This window comes from Ascaphus truei, chromosome 1 (assembly GCF_040206685.1).
Source record: "Ascaphus truei isolate aAscTru1 chromosome 1, aAscTru1.hap1, whole genome shotgun sequence".
NCBI lineage: Eukaryota > Metazoa > Chordata > Amphibia > Anura > Ascaphidae > Ascaphus > Ascaphus truei.
In genome coordinates, this window is record NC_134483.1 from 507,643,677 (window position 1) to 507,657,847 (window position 14,171).

At 44.6% G+C, this 14,171-nt stretch overlaps 1 protein-coding gene across 1 annotated transcript in view; it reads left to right on the forward strand.

Moving 5' to 3' along the window:
* The first annotated feature begins 736 nt into the window (after positions 1-736).
* Positions 737-14,171, forward strand: part of GPR78 (G protein-coupled receptor 78) — a 93,328-nt gene continuing 79,893 nt past the window's right edge. Inside the window, exons 1-2 of the mRNA XM_075570047.1 lie at positions 737-1,940; positions 3,348-3,461. Coding sequence (XP_075426162.1) covers positions 1,273-1,940; positions 3,348-3,461 — 782 coding nt within the window. The 5' untranslated portion in view covers positions 737-1,272. The remainder of the gene's footprint in view (positions 1,941-3,347; positions 3,462-14,171) is intronic.

Below are 14,171 nucleotides of genomic sequence, written 5' to 3' on the forward strand. Positions count from 1 at the left end.
AAAGAACAGGTTTATTTAAATAAATAAAAAACACATGTAGGATATTGCAATGGATTGTCCCTTTAAGACTTTTACCATCTACAATGACTAAATCAGTGTGTAACCATGTTTTAACCTGCAAAATTGGATTAGTCAATGTGTATGCTGGTTTGGATACAATGCTGTTATCAACACACACACACTTACTTAGATTAGGGTTATTTTCAATTACTCTCAACAAGGTTTGCATACAGTACATTAGTAGTCAGACTCTGATTGATATAAAGTTTACATCTATAAGGGATATAGTCCACGGTGAATAACAGGTATGATTTTATTATTCTTCCACCCAGATGTAAGAAATATATATTTGATAGTTAAGATAATGTAAGTGGGTTTTTATTAGGGATCACAGAGCACAGTCCTTGTCTTAAAACAATATATTTTCATAGCGTTACATTATCAACGGCTCTTCCAAGTAAGAAGACATAGTCAATAAATCAGCCACACAATTATGTACAACATGAATTTACTGACCTCTATTTGACATAATACTCACAAAGACTTTCCTTCAAATGATACCACCGAATGAAAGAGGTTTTAGAGATTTTAAAGGACTATCATTAGCCATAAGGGGCAGCTGGCTTCTGCCTCAATCTGAAGCTCATCTATATGAACAAACTCCTCCTTCTGCATTACACAAGGGTTTAATAAGATATTTTTAAATCAGTTTTCTGCAATTTGAAAAAAGAACGCAGAAAACGAGTTACTATTATACCTGTCTCACTGATTATGTGGATTTCTTGCCGCTGTCATTGTTCATGCGCATGAGTCAATATACTACTGATGGCTGTAAAGAAGGTGTGTCAGTTTCATCTTCACAGTCAGAGCAGCTGTGCTGGCTCCTCAGCAAGACCCGTGGCAAGAAGACAACTACATTTTTCATCACATATTTGGAACTGCAATCACACCAAAAAAACTGGATTACAATAGGAAAAGGGGATCGCATAACAAAAAGTCCCTTCCCTGCAAGCCAATCATACAGGACTTTTTCCTTACTGGCATGTCTCGGAGGTACATCGCTTGTGACCGTAGTTTCAGGACCCTGGACAGCAGCATTACACAGACCAGTGCCGGAAAGACGCTCATTCGATACACAACGAAAGGGAATTCCACAAGGATAGACGCCCAAATTCAACCAAAGCATGTAGAAAACCTGACGGCTCTCGTTCCTCCTTATGCATTGAATCAAACACTGCTTTGAACAGCAGGCTCATGGATATATATTAAGAAATGCACTTGGCAGAGATTCTGCTGTCTGTTTTCTTGATCGTGGTGTTTATTGTTTCTTTGCTTGCAAATGTATTGGTGGTGATATGTTTTATCTACAGTGCAAAGATACGCAAACAGGTCTCTGGGGTATTTCTGGTAAATTTATCCCTCTGCAATCTACTTCTGACTATCTTAAACATGCCTTCCACTTTCCTGGCGATCTTAAAAAACCAACAGCCCTTTGGTGACTGCATCTGCAAAACTGTGGGTTTCTTGGAAACTTTCTTGACTTCCAATTCCATGTTAAGCATGGCAGCTCTCAGTATAGATAAATGGATTGCTGTGGTTTTCCCCTTAAGTTACACAAGCAAGATGAGGTATAAAGATGCAGTGATTATGATGGGATATTCCTGGCTTCATTCACTCACCTTTGCTTTGGTCTCCTTGTTTCTATCCTGGTTAGAATATAGTAACATGTATGCTTCTTGCACTTTGCATGTCAAAGAAGAGTCTGAGTCAAGAAAGTTTACAGTATTTACCATCGTATTCCATGCTGCCAGTTTCATTCTCTCTCTGGTTATATTGTGTCTTACTTATTTAAAGGTGTTCAAGGTGGCACGACTACATTGCAGAAGAATCGATATTATTACCATGCAAACTCTTGTTTTGCTAGTAGACATCCATCCCAGGTAATATAATTTTGAATTCACATATATTCTGAATTGTTTAAATGTATCTTGGTCACACCTATGCAATATGTGCAGTATGTGTTTTCATTAAACATATTTACATACGTATATGTTGGATGACTCAACATGAATACATATCTTTATGTGTTAGTTTTACCAATACGTATATAGTAAGTATTGCCAGTCAGTTAAAATCCTGCCTATGTCCTTCAGTCATCTATAGATACACGTTACTAAAATGGTTGCTATTCATTTACAATATACATTTAAAAGAAATGGACGTTTAGGTTTGCCAGTGATTGTCAAAATACTGTGCATAATCCCATACAAGATGAATATAAATGCAAGAAATTATTATATAAACAAAAAAATGACAATTAGTCTCTGTACTACTATCAAATGTGGAATGCTTTTTATTAGGTATTGAAAATGCATTTCCATGTTGTTAATTATTGACTTAGTGAATGGTATTAGCAGTTGTGACACCTGTACAGGATAAACATAAGTATAACATAAGTGTTGTAAAAATGGAAACAATTATATTTTTTGTCCAAGCGTTAACAAAAGGTTGTACAGTGGAGATCTTAGATTAAATCAGCTATCTATATTTATATCTACCTATTGTCTATATATTCACCAAGTATTTTAATCTTGCATTGGAGTGGCCTATAAAAACTGTAAATCCGATCAATTATTAAGTAAAACAGATACAGATAGATTTAGAGCAAAATAAATATTTATTTCATTTTTGTGATTCGTTTAGTCATGATGTTATTCAATACTTGCATTTCTTCAATCTTTCAATGTACAGTAAAATTTGCTATATCCAACTACTTCACAATATTTCCATTCACATTAATTGCTAGAGCTTTGAATATTCACTAATAAATAATAAGCTGTGGAGAAGTGTTTCTCGACCTAGTTTTCACAGGGCACCACTTACTGTAGTTATTTAATTGATGAATTCATTGATGTTAAGCTCATTAAAATCCATAAAAAACTGCTTAGAAGCTAAAATAAAATGCCTATTTACAACCACATTTTATATTGTAGTTATAATTAATGTGTTGTCTGATTCCCTGTTTGGGTAAATTTAATTGCAACTTTCTGTTTTCTTAGTTCTACCAATGCACTCAAATAAAAATAGAAATCCCTACATATAACCATTCAAAGTAATCTGAAGGCTCATTTTGGTGACATACTGTACATGTATTGTACCTTGAGAAATAATGATATAGAGGAATATATTCTGTTACAGTATGTATACGGCACATACAGTACTTTTAATTCTGAAATCAATTTGGTTACATTTTTGGACAAGTAGTACCCCAGTTTAGTAGTCTTAGCCTCACTGTTGAATGATGCCACCTGGTACTGATTGTCTTAATGTCCAAATATGCTTTGCAGTGTGAAACAGAGATGTCTCAGTGAGCAGAAAAGAAGAAGACAGCGTGCTACAAAGAAAATCAGTATTTTTATAGGATCCTTTGTGGTGTGCTTCGCTCCTTACGTTATCACAAGGTAAGTATCTCAAATTAATATGTACTGTAAATAACATAAATAGACATATTTCATTTGGCTGAGGTTTATTAGGCTTCTATTGTTTACAACTCTTGGTATCATTTCCACATGTTTATGTTTGCAGTTAACAAACAGGCAGACATCTAGATTGATAAATAGAGTGGTGTCTCATGACCTATTTTTCACAAGGGACCCATTTCTATTATCCAATTGCTGAGTTCATTAAAGTTATGTTCTTTAAAATGCATATGGAACTGCTTAGAAGCGGAAATTAAATGCACATTTCAAATTACATTTCCCATTGTAGTTTTAATTACTTTATTGTCATAATTGCCAGTACGGGTAAGTATATATACAGTATGACTTATATATATATATATATGTGTGTGTGTGTGTGTGTGTGTGTGTGTGTGTGTGTGTGTGTGTGTATATGTATGTGTGTATATATATATATGTGTGTGTGTGTGTGTGTGTGTGTGTGTGTGTGTGTGTGTGTGTGTGTGTGTGTGTGTGTGTGTGTGTGTGTGTATATATATATATACAGTGGTCGACAAATCACCAAAAAATCTACTCGCCGAACAAAAAAATCTACTCGCCTCCTAGTACCACACGTGTGCTGCTTGGGCCAATATTTACTCGCCACGATGTTAAATCGACTCGCCCGGGGCGAGCAAATGTATAGGTTTGTCGAACACTGTATATATATATATATATATATATATATATATATATATATATATATATATATATATATATATATATATATATATATATATATATATATATATATATATATATATATATATATATATATATATATATATATATATATATATATATATATATATATATATATATATATATATATATATATATATATACACACACACACACACATACATATATACACACACACATATATATATTTCATTGTTTAATTTTATTAAACTAAACACACCTAAACATTTTGACAGTGCCATCTTAGAAACCAGAAGATGGACATAATCTAAACATTATTCCTCACAATTATGGATTTATTTAACCAAGTCTTGCTGTGTAAGACCGTCCTGGTTTGGAAAACACCACATACTGCTTACATTTCAGATAGTTACCCACTGATCACCTACTGTACATGTGTAATGCAAAAGGATGGTGTTTTAGGAAAATGTATTTCAAAAGCGAAATAGAGGCTACAATAAGTAAGTGATTATTTTTATATGTACTTTCTAAATTTAAAAATTTGCAGTTTGAACATTGTGTCATGCTTTACAGACTCAGTGAACATATGTGAGGCGGGTACTGCTTATGCAATCTTTTTTCAGTTTTTCCTCCTATTAGTTCCTGTATCACCATATGCAATTATGCTCCCTAATCCTCATTATGGCTGAGAATCAACAAACGTCATTAAAACGGCATTAATATCACACCCAGAAAAAAATTACTGAGTGCTATTATAGCAATTTCATTACCTAAACCATCATTATCGTGGTAATATTTTCCCAGGTTTGATATTTTTAGACTAGACTTGATGCAGTAATTAAAAGAACCGATAACTATGCATTAATTACCGCATCACGATCACATGGGGAGGGTGAATTAATACTTCTACCATTGGATTGTGTAACATAAATTATTACATAATCCTATGATATATTACCTTAACCCCATTGATTACTGTGACTACCCAGGTACACCACAGTCATCAAATGCGTTAATATTACTAAAACTACATACCATCCTTGGATACCTAAGGCAAACAAGGGGTTAACCCCTGACTCACTTTCACCCCACCATGGGGGTCCTATCCACCCTCCCTGGTTCAACTATCCTCAACATCCACCAAAGAAACGTACCCCCACCCCCTGTTGAGTAATGACTACTAGCCCTGTTAGCCAAATGTAGGCATTTGGTCACTAACATATAATAAAGAAATAAAAAAGCAATATATTATTCTAAAGAAAAAATGGTTACAATATACATACACATATATATATATATATATATATATACATACATATATATATATATATATATATATATATATATATATATATATATATATATATGCAAATATAGCTGTATGCTCATCTGCATGTCTTAGGCAGGTCTGCAACCCCGCCTTTCCCCATTATCACCCAGCATACAGCACTTCCACTGCAGCAAGGGATTCTGGGAAATGACATGCAAATGAGCACACAGTGTCACTTTTTGCCTCAATAACCATTTTTAACATGGTTCCCTATAGGCTTAAGCTTGCTGCATGGTCACAGCTTTGAGCACAGCCAGGGTTAAGGTGCATACCCAGAAAACCACCCACAGACAGCTGTTTCGACCTTGATGGGTCTCATCAGTGTGGGGTTGATTTTACTGGGAATGCAAGAGAGGCTTATGGGATAGGCCAAACCATAATACTGAGTTAAGTTATGGTGAGTAAAAAAAGTGACAAAACCCCTCCACAGGAAAGCAAATATGCAAATATAGCTGTGTGCTCATCTGCATGTCTTAGGCAGGTCTGCAACCCCGCCTTTCCCCATTATCACCCAGCATACAGCACTTCCACTGCAGCAAGGGATTCTGGGAAATTACATGCAAATGAGACCCATCAAGGTCGAAACAGCTGTCTGTGGGTGGTTTTCTGGGTATGCACCTTAACCCTGGCTGTGCTCAAAGCTGTGACCATGCAGCAAGCTTAAGCCTATAGGGAACCATGTTAAAAATGGTTATTGAGGCAAAAAGTGACACTGTGTGCTCATTTGCATGTCATTTCCCAGAATCCCTTGCTGCAGTGGAAGTGCTGTATGCTGGGTGATAATGGGGAAAGGCGGGGTTGCAGACCTGCCTAATACATGCAGATGAGCATACAGCTATATTTGCATATTTGCTTTCCTGTGGAGGGTTTTTGTCACTTTTTTTACTCACCATAACTTAACTCAGTATTATATATATATATATATATATATATATATATATATATATATATATATATATATATATATATATATATATATATATATATATATATATATATATATATATATATATATATATATATATATATATATATATATATATATATATATATATATATATATATATATATATAAAAAAAACAACATTACCATTCTCTCGTCCGGTAAAGAAAGACTGCACTCGGTTCAGTAATCATGAAAAACTGTATTGGGCATCTGAATAAAAAAGATAAGTCACCCAATCCGACGTTTCGGTCCTGGAATAGGACCTTTCTCAAGGATCTTGAGAAAGGTCCTATTCCAGGACCGAAACGTCGGATTGGGTGACTTATCTTTTTTATTCAGATGCCCAATACAGTTTTTCATGATTACTGAACCGAGTGCAGTCTTTCTTTACCGGACGAGAGAATGGTAATGTTGTTTTTTTATTATTTGAGACTAGCACCTGTCTATATGAACCAGTACATTGAGTGCAAGCTGTGATGTTGGTTTTGACTATTTTTTTATATATATATATATATATATATATATATATATACAGTGCTTGACAAATCACCCAAAAATCTACTCGCCGAACCAAAAAATCTACTCGCCACCTAGTCCCGCCCCTAGTCCCGCCCCCGCTTTAAAAAAAATACATAAATAAAATAAATTGAATAAATTCCCGAATAAGAACATTCGTTTTTGACATAAGTTTATTTATTGTATTACATTATACTACAATTAGTCCTTGTTACGTGTGTGTGTATGTGTGTGTGTGTGTGTATGTGTGTGTGTGTGTATTTGTGTGTGAGATTGAGTGTATGTGTGTATAAATGTCGGATATAGAAAAAAAAACAAGAAATGAATGACTAGTTTCCTGCACCCCTTAACCAGTGTCTGGATGCCCCCGCTTCACAATATTTAAAGCAGCAATCCCGCCTGGGATCTTACCTGATCCGCAGTCCCTCAATGTCCAGGTACCCTAATTCCCGCAATGTTTTACATTGGAGGGGATGTGTTTCCTACCTGTCTTCTGGGTTAGGGGGGGTTCCAATGTCTCCCGTGTGAAGCTTGAGTCAGATCTGGAAGAAAGCAGAATATAGGTTATTTCGGTGTAGTATAGGGCAGTTAAGATACACAGGGTAAATAAGATATCCAGATCCAGAGTGTGAGGCAGAGCGTCAGAGAGACAGAGAGGGGAGAGAGACAGAGAGGGGAGAGAGACAGAGAGGGGAGAGAGACAGAGAGGGGAGAGAGACAGAGAGGGGAGAGAGACAGAGAGGGGAGAGAGACAGAGAGGGGAGAGAGACAGAGAGGGGAGAGAGACAGAGAGGGGAGAGAGACAGAGAGGGGACAGAGACAGAGAGGGGACAGAGACAGAGAGGGGACAGAGACAGAGAGGGGACAGAGACAGAGAGGGGACAGAGACAGAGAGGGGACAGAGGCAGAGAGGGGACAGAGGCAGAGAGGGGACAGGGGCAGAGAGGGGACAGGGGCAGAGAGGGGACAGGGGCAGAGAGGGGACAGGGGCAGAGAGGGGACAGGGGCAGAGAGGGGACAGGGGCAGAGAGGGGACAGGGGCAGAGAGGGGACAGGGGCAGAGAGGGGACAGGGGCAGAGAGGGGACAGGGGCAGAGAGGGGACAGAGGCAGAGAGGGGACAGAGACAGAGAGGGGACAGAGACAGAGAGGGGACAGAGACAGAGAGGGGACAGAGACAGAGAGGGGACAGAGACAGAGAGGGGACAGAGACAGAGAGGGGACAGAGACAGAGAGGGGACAGAGACAGAGAGGGGAGAGACAGAGAGGGGAGAGACAGAGAGGGGAGAGACAGAGAGGGGAGAGACAGAGAGGGGAAAGACAGAGAGGGGAAAGATAGAGAGGGGAAAGACAGAGAGGGGAAAGACAGAGAGGGGAAAGACAGAGAGGGGAAAGACAGAGAAGGGGGATAGAGAGACAGAGAGGGGGGAGAGAGAGACAGAGGGGGGAGAGAGAGAGACAGAGGGGGGAGAGAGAGAGACAGAGGGGGGAGAGAGAGAGACAGAGGGGGGAGAGAGAGAGACAGAGGGGGGAGAGAGAGAGACCGAGAGGGGAGAGAGAGAGGGGGGAGAGAGAGACAGAGAGGGGGAGAGAGAGACAGAGAGGGGAGACAGAGAGGGGAGAGAGAGACAGAGAGGGGAGAGAGAGAGAGACAGAGAGGGGAGAGAGAGAGACAGAGGGGGAGAGAGAGAGACAGAGAGGGGAGAGAGAGAGACAGAGAGGGGAGAGACAGAGAGGGGGTGGAGAGACAGAGAGGGGGTGGAGAGACAGAGGGGTGGAGAGAGAGAGGGGGGGGGAGAGACAGAGAGGGGGGAGAGAGAGAGGGGGGGGAGAGACGGGGGTAACTGACTGACTGGGGGGGGTAACTGACTGACTGGGTGGGTGGGAGGGGTGGGATGACTGACTGGGTGGGGGGGGGGGCGGGGGATGACTGACTTTTGACTGACGGGGGGTGGGGGTGGGATGACTGACGGGGTGGGTTGACTGGGTGGGGGGTGGGATGGCTGACCGTATGGCTGACGGGGTGGGGGGGGGTGGGATGACTGACTGGGTGACTTTGACTGACTGGGTGACTGACTGGGTGGGGGGTGGACTGACTGGGTGGGGGGGAAGACTGACTGGGTGGGGGGGAAGACTGACTGGGTGGGGGGGAAGACTGACTGGGTGGGGGGGAAGACTGACTGGGTGGGGGGGAAGACTGACCGGGTGGGGGGGGAAGACTGACTTATGACTGACTGGGTGGGGGGGTGGGATGACTGACTTATGACTGACTGGGTGGGGGGGTGGGATGACTGACTTGGTGACTGGGTGGGGGGGGTGGGATGACTGACTTGGTGGGGGGGTGGGATGACTGACTTGGTGACTGGGTGGGGGGGTGGGATGACTGACAGGGTGACTTTTGACTGACTGGGTGACTGACTGGGGGAGTGGGGTGACTGACTGGATGGGGGGGGTGAGGTGACTTACTGGGTGACTGGGTGGGGGGGTGACTGACTGAGTGGGGGGTGACTGAGTGAGGGGGTGACTGACTGAGTGGGGGGGTGGGGGAGTGACTGACTGAGTGGGGGGGTGACTGACTGAGTGGGGGGGTGGGTGACTGACTGGGGGGGTGGGGCGGTGACTGACTGGGGGGTTACCTCTGGTGTCCTGCACACACACATTCTCTCTCATACCCATACACACACACAAACACAAATACTCCATCTCTCTCGCCGACACACACACACACACACACACACACACACACACACACACACACACACACACACACACACACACACACACACACACACACACACACACACACACACACACACACACACACACACACACAATCTCTCTCTCCCATACACACATATTCACACACACACACACTCTCTCAATCTCTCTCTCATACCCATACACACACACGGGAAGGGACGTGCACCGGAGGGGAGAAACACCCCGCTACTTCCTCCCGTCCCGCGCGAGCAACGGGAGCACCGAGGGGAGAGAATCACCGGCAACTGCAACATCTGCAGACCCGCGCGGGCAGCGGGAACACAGGAGAGGGAGGGGGCGAAGAAACACCCCAGCCACTACGTGACCCGCGCTGGCAGCGGGAACACCGGAGGGGGGGCGAGAAACACCCCGGCCACTACGTGACCCGCGCGGGCAAGGGGAACACCGGAGGGGGGGCGAGAAACACCCCGGCCACTACGTGACCCGCGCTGGCAGCGGGAACACCGGAGGGGGGGCGAGAAACACCCCGGCCACTACGTGACCCGCGCGGGCAGGGGGAACACCGGAGGGGGGGCGGGAAACACCCCGGCCACTACGTGACCCGCGCTGGCAGCGGGAACACCGGAGGGGGGGCGAGAAACACCCCGGCCACTACGTGACCCGCGCGGGCAGGGGGAACACCGGAGGGGGGGCGAGAAACACCCCGGCCACTACGTGACCCGCGCTGGCAGCGGGAACACCGGAGGGGGGGCGAGAAACACCCCGGCCACTACGTGACCCGCGCTGGCAGCGGGAACACCGGAGGGGGGGCGAGAAACACCCCGGCCACTACGTGACCCGCGCTGGCAGCGGGAACACCGGAGGGGGGGCGAGAAACACCCCGGCCACTACGTGACCCGCGCTGGCAGCGGGAACACCGGAGGGGGGGCGAGAAACACCCCGGCCACTACGTGACCCGCGCGGGCAGGGGGAACACCGGAGGGGGGGCGAGAAACACCCCGGCCACTACGTGACCCGCGCTGGCAGCGGGAACACCGGAGGGGGGGCGAGAAACACCCCGGCCACTACGTGACCCGCGCGGGCAGGGGGAACACCGGAGGGGGGGCGAGAAACACCCCGGCCACTACGTGACCCGCGCGGGCAGCGGGAACACCGGAGGGGGGGGGGCGAGAAACACCCCGGACAGTACAGTATGTGACCCGTGCGGACCGGAGGGGGGGGGGAAGGAAAACCCCCGGCTTTTACAGTATGTTCCGACCCGTGCGGGCAGTGGGAGCACCGGAGAGAGGGGGAAGGATGTACAGTATCAGTGTCTATAGTATATAAATATTTAAAGTGCATTAAATTCCCCCCACCTGAAGAATCTGTCCAAACTCCTCCATGACCGGATCAGTAAATTGTAAATTATAGGAGCTGACACAATTATACAGGAGGATATGAGGAGGAGGAGGAGGAGGAGGAGGAGGAGGAGCAGCAGACACACACGCACTCAACCCCCTCCCCCCCATTACTTACCCGTGCAGAAAGGGCGGTTTGAAGTCCTGGCAACTCCATCCGGCGTCACAGCCAATCAGCTACGAATTTTTTTTTTTTACGAACAGGGGATTTTTTTTTTGCAGAGCAGGGGAAAGGTTACTGGCCACGAGCCAATATCCGATCGCAGCTGGCGAGTTGGCGACCGGGTTTGTCGAGCACTGTATATATATATACATACGTGTGTGTGTGTGTGTGTGTGTGTGTGTGTGTGTGTGTGTGTGTGTGTGTGTGTATAGCTAGGTCCCCTTTGGCTCCCCGGTTCCCCGTTCCTCTTCCCCTAACCCTCACCAGTGAGAAGGCAGTTGCGGGGGCGAGCGCGTCTCTCGGTGGCGTCAGAGGCATGGCGCCGCCATCTTTGTTATGTCCGCATGGGCTCGGAGGCTCACGCATGTGCAGACGTGGCGGCCAATAAAGTGAGCGTGAAGGGGCAGAGATGGCGCTCCATAGTGCAGGGACTCACCAAGGTCGCGCAGGCACAGTTAAGCATAGCGGCGGTTATTACAGCTTCGCACAGGCGCAGTAAAGATAGTGCACGCGGTCCCAATGCTAAAGAGGCCCTGAGTGGACTACAATTCCCAGCAGCCTCTGGAGACTGCCCTTTCACCCACATCACGTGCCACCAGCCAGCAAATAGAGTTTGCAGCTTCTCCTGTTGGAGAAAGATACAATGTTGACGAGACCATGATAGTCAGTTGGAGCTGGGAGAAGGAAGGGGGAGGAAGTGTGTAAGGAGCAAGTGGCTTCTTACACTAGGCCAGGTTACCCCAGGCCCCAGGTAGGCCCCACTCCCCACTAGGTTAGTGGGTAAGTTCATAGGGAAGGCCCCTTAGGTAGGGACCCTGCCCTTAGGTGAGTGTAAGTCTAGTCAGTGACACAGCTGCACTGCTGTGTGCTCTGACAAGAAGAGACAGTGTGGCTTTGAGTGCAGAAACAGCAGTTAGTTTGACTGTGTCAGTGAAAGGCCCTCATAGGAAGAAGGGGGTTTGCTTTCTATGTATACAGTGTGTGTGATATCACCAGTGCCAGTTGCATGTGGTGAGCTGCCAGAGTCAGGGATCAGACAGAATCTACAGCAAGAGATCTTCTACAGGCAGGGACTAGGCTAGAGAGAGGAAGAGACATGCTGCAGGATAGTGCCTGAATGGCCGTGCAGCCTGAGTGCAGAAAGAGTATCTGACTCCATAGCAGAGACTGTGGTAAAGGACCATTCCGGCTGGGGATCCCTCCTCTGTGGAGTCAGCGTGTGTATCCATTACTGCAGAGAGCAGTGCAGTGCAGTGCGGCGTGGGATCGCTGTGCAGTGTTTCTGAGTTCCAAGGATTATCCTGATCAGGAGCAGTGATCAGGGAGGTAGTATAATACGTGCACCACCGGGCCCCAACACAGGGAAACGCTATCCCTCACACTCACACTCTCTTTATTGTTGTGGACACTCAAGGGATAAGTGCCCAAGCACATTATTATCAAAGGGACTGAGGGTGATGTGATGATGGACATGTGGGCTGAAGGGATGGTATGCATTCAGGGTGATGCAATGTTATTCATATGATGTAATGATGTATTGATGTTATGCAAAGAGAGTTTCATTGATGTTATCGTTCATGCTCAGTAAATACTGTTTATTCACATTGTGTGTATTTACTGTATGGTGAGGGCACACTCCCACCACGTTGGGATCCCTCATAAGTGGAGGCGCTGCACCGAGTGTAAGTATATACCCCAGGTTCCCCGTGGCGGAAGCTCAGCCCTCCTGGTTGCTAAACAGGTATAGCACCACACTGATAAGTAGTCAGATACACCTACCCACCTCAATCTCTCTTAGGGTGGAGGAAAGAGGGCTACATATATATATATATATATATATACACACACAAAAAGAAAGAAAGATAACCTCGCATCCACTCATACGCAATACATGGTCATCATAAGTCAGTTAATAAAACACACCTAAAAAGAGAGCAGAGTCCAGAAACCAGCACAAGCAAAAGGAGGTTCAGAGGTGATACAAATCCACAATAATAAAAGCAGCAACAGTGTTAGGTAGCATAGTTACGTGTGTCCAAACATATAAATGATCCTGAGGTCTGCATAGCACCCCCACTCCTACGCGTTTCGTCAGAGGACTTAAACTTGGAGTGGTGGGCAGGCTAGGACAGGAAACTGCTTAAAAAGGAGAATTAGCGCGCCACAGGGAAGAAGAACTGCTGTGCTTAATCAGAGCTATAGAGATAACACACGCACTTCCGTGTGTCAGCGTGAAGCGCATAGCTACCAGGTATACTTCCTATATCGGGTCAAACAGACTGACGCGCATGCGCAGTGAGTCTAACTGTGCAACTATGTAGCAACTCGACAATGAGTCGCAGTATGCCTGGGGACATTAAGGTACATATATACAGGCTGTAGCAGTGTGTTAATTACAAGATAAACAGCTCAGATCCCAAACCTCTCACTACACATCAACATGTCATTGCACATGTGCATACACTTATAGTCTGATAGAATATCATAATCTTTTTAACGTTATAACAGGATTATTGACCCTTCTGCAACATATCTGGTACAAATATACATGTAGATCAGGTGTTATGAAGAAACATACTAATAAAGATACTAAACAATATAATGTCTTTCATATATAAATCCAGTATAGATATGAAAATGCTTAGTTCTTTTAGTAAAAGCTTGACATATGCTGATGATTAAAAGCAGGTCCATAGAAAGATGTTTGAAGAGCAACAGAAATACAGGAAACTTCTTCCTAATCAGATGAAGAGTGGCCCACTTGTGCCTTGCCAGATATCTTCATAAGGTTTGCATAGGGTACTAGGAGAGGAGCGATAGAAATATGCAATAAACATCCTTATAAAGGAAAAAATATTTACAGTTGTAAGTAATAAAAAAACATGATATTTGTACTACTGTTTGAAAGAAAAAACTACATTAGGACCAACCAAAGGTAA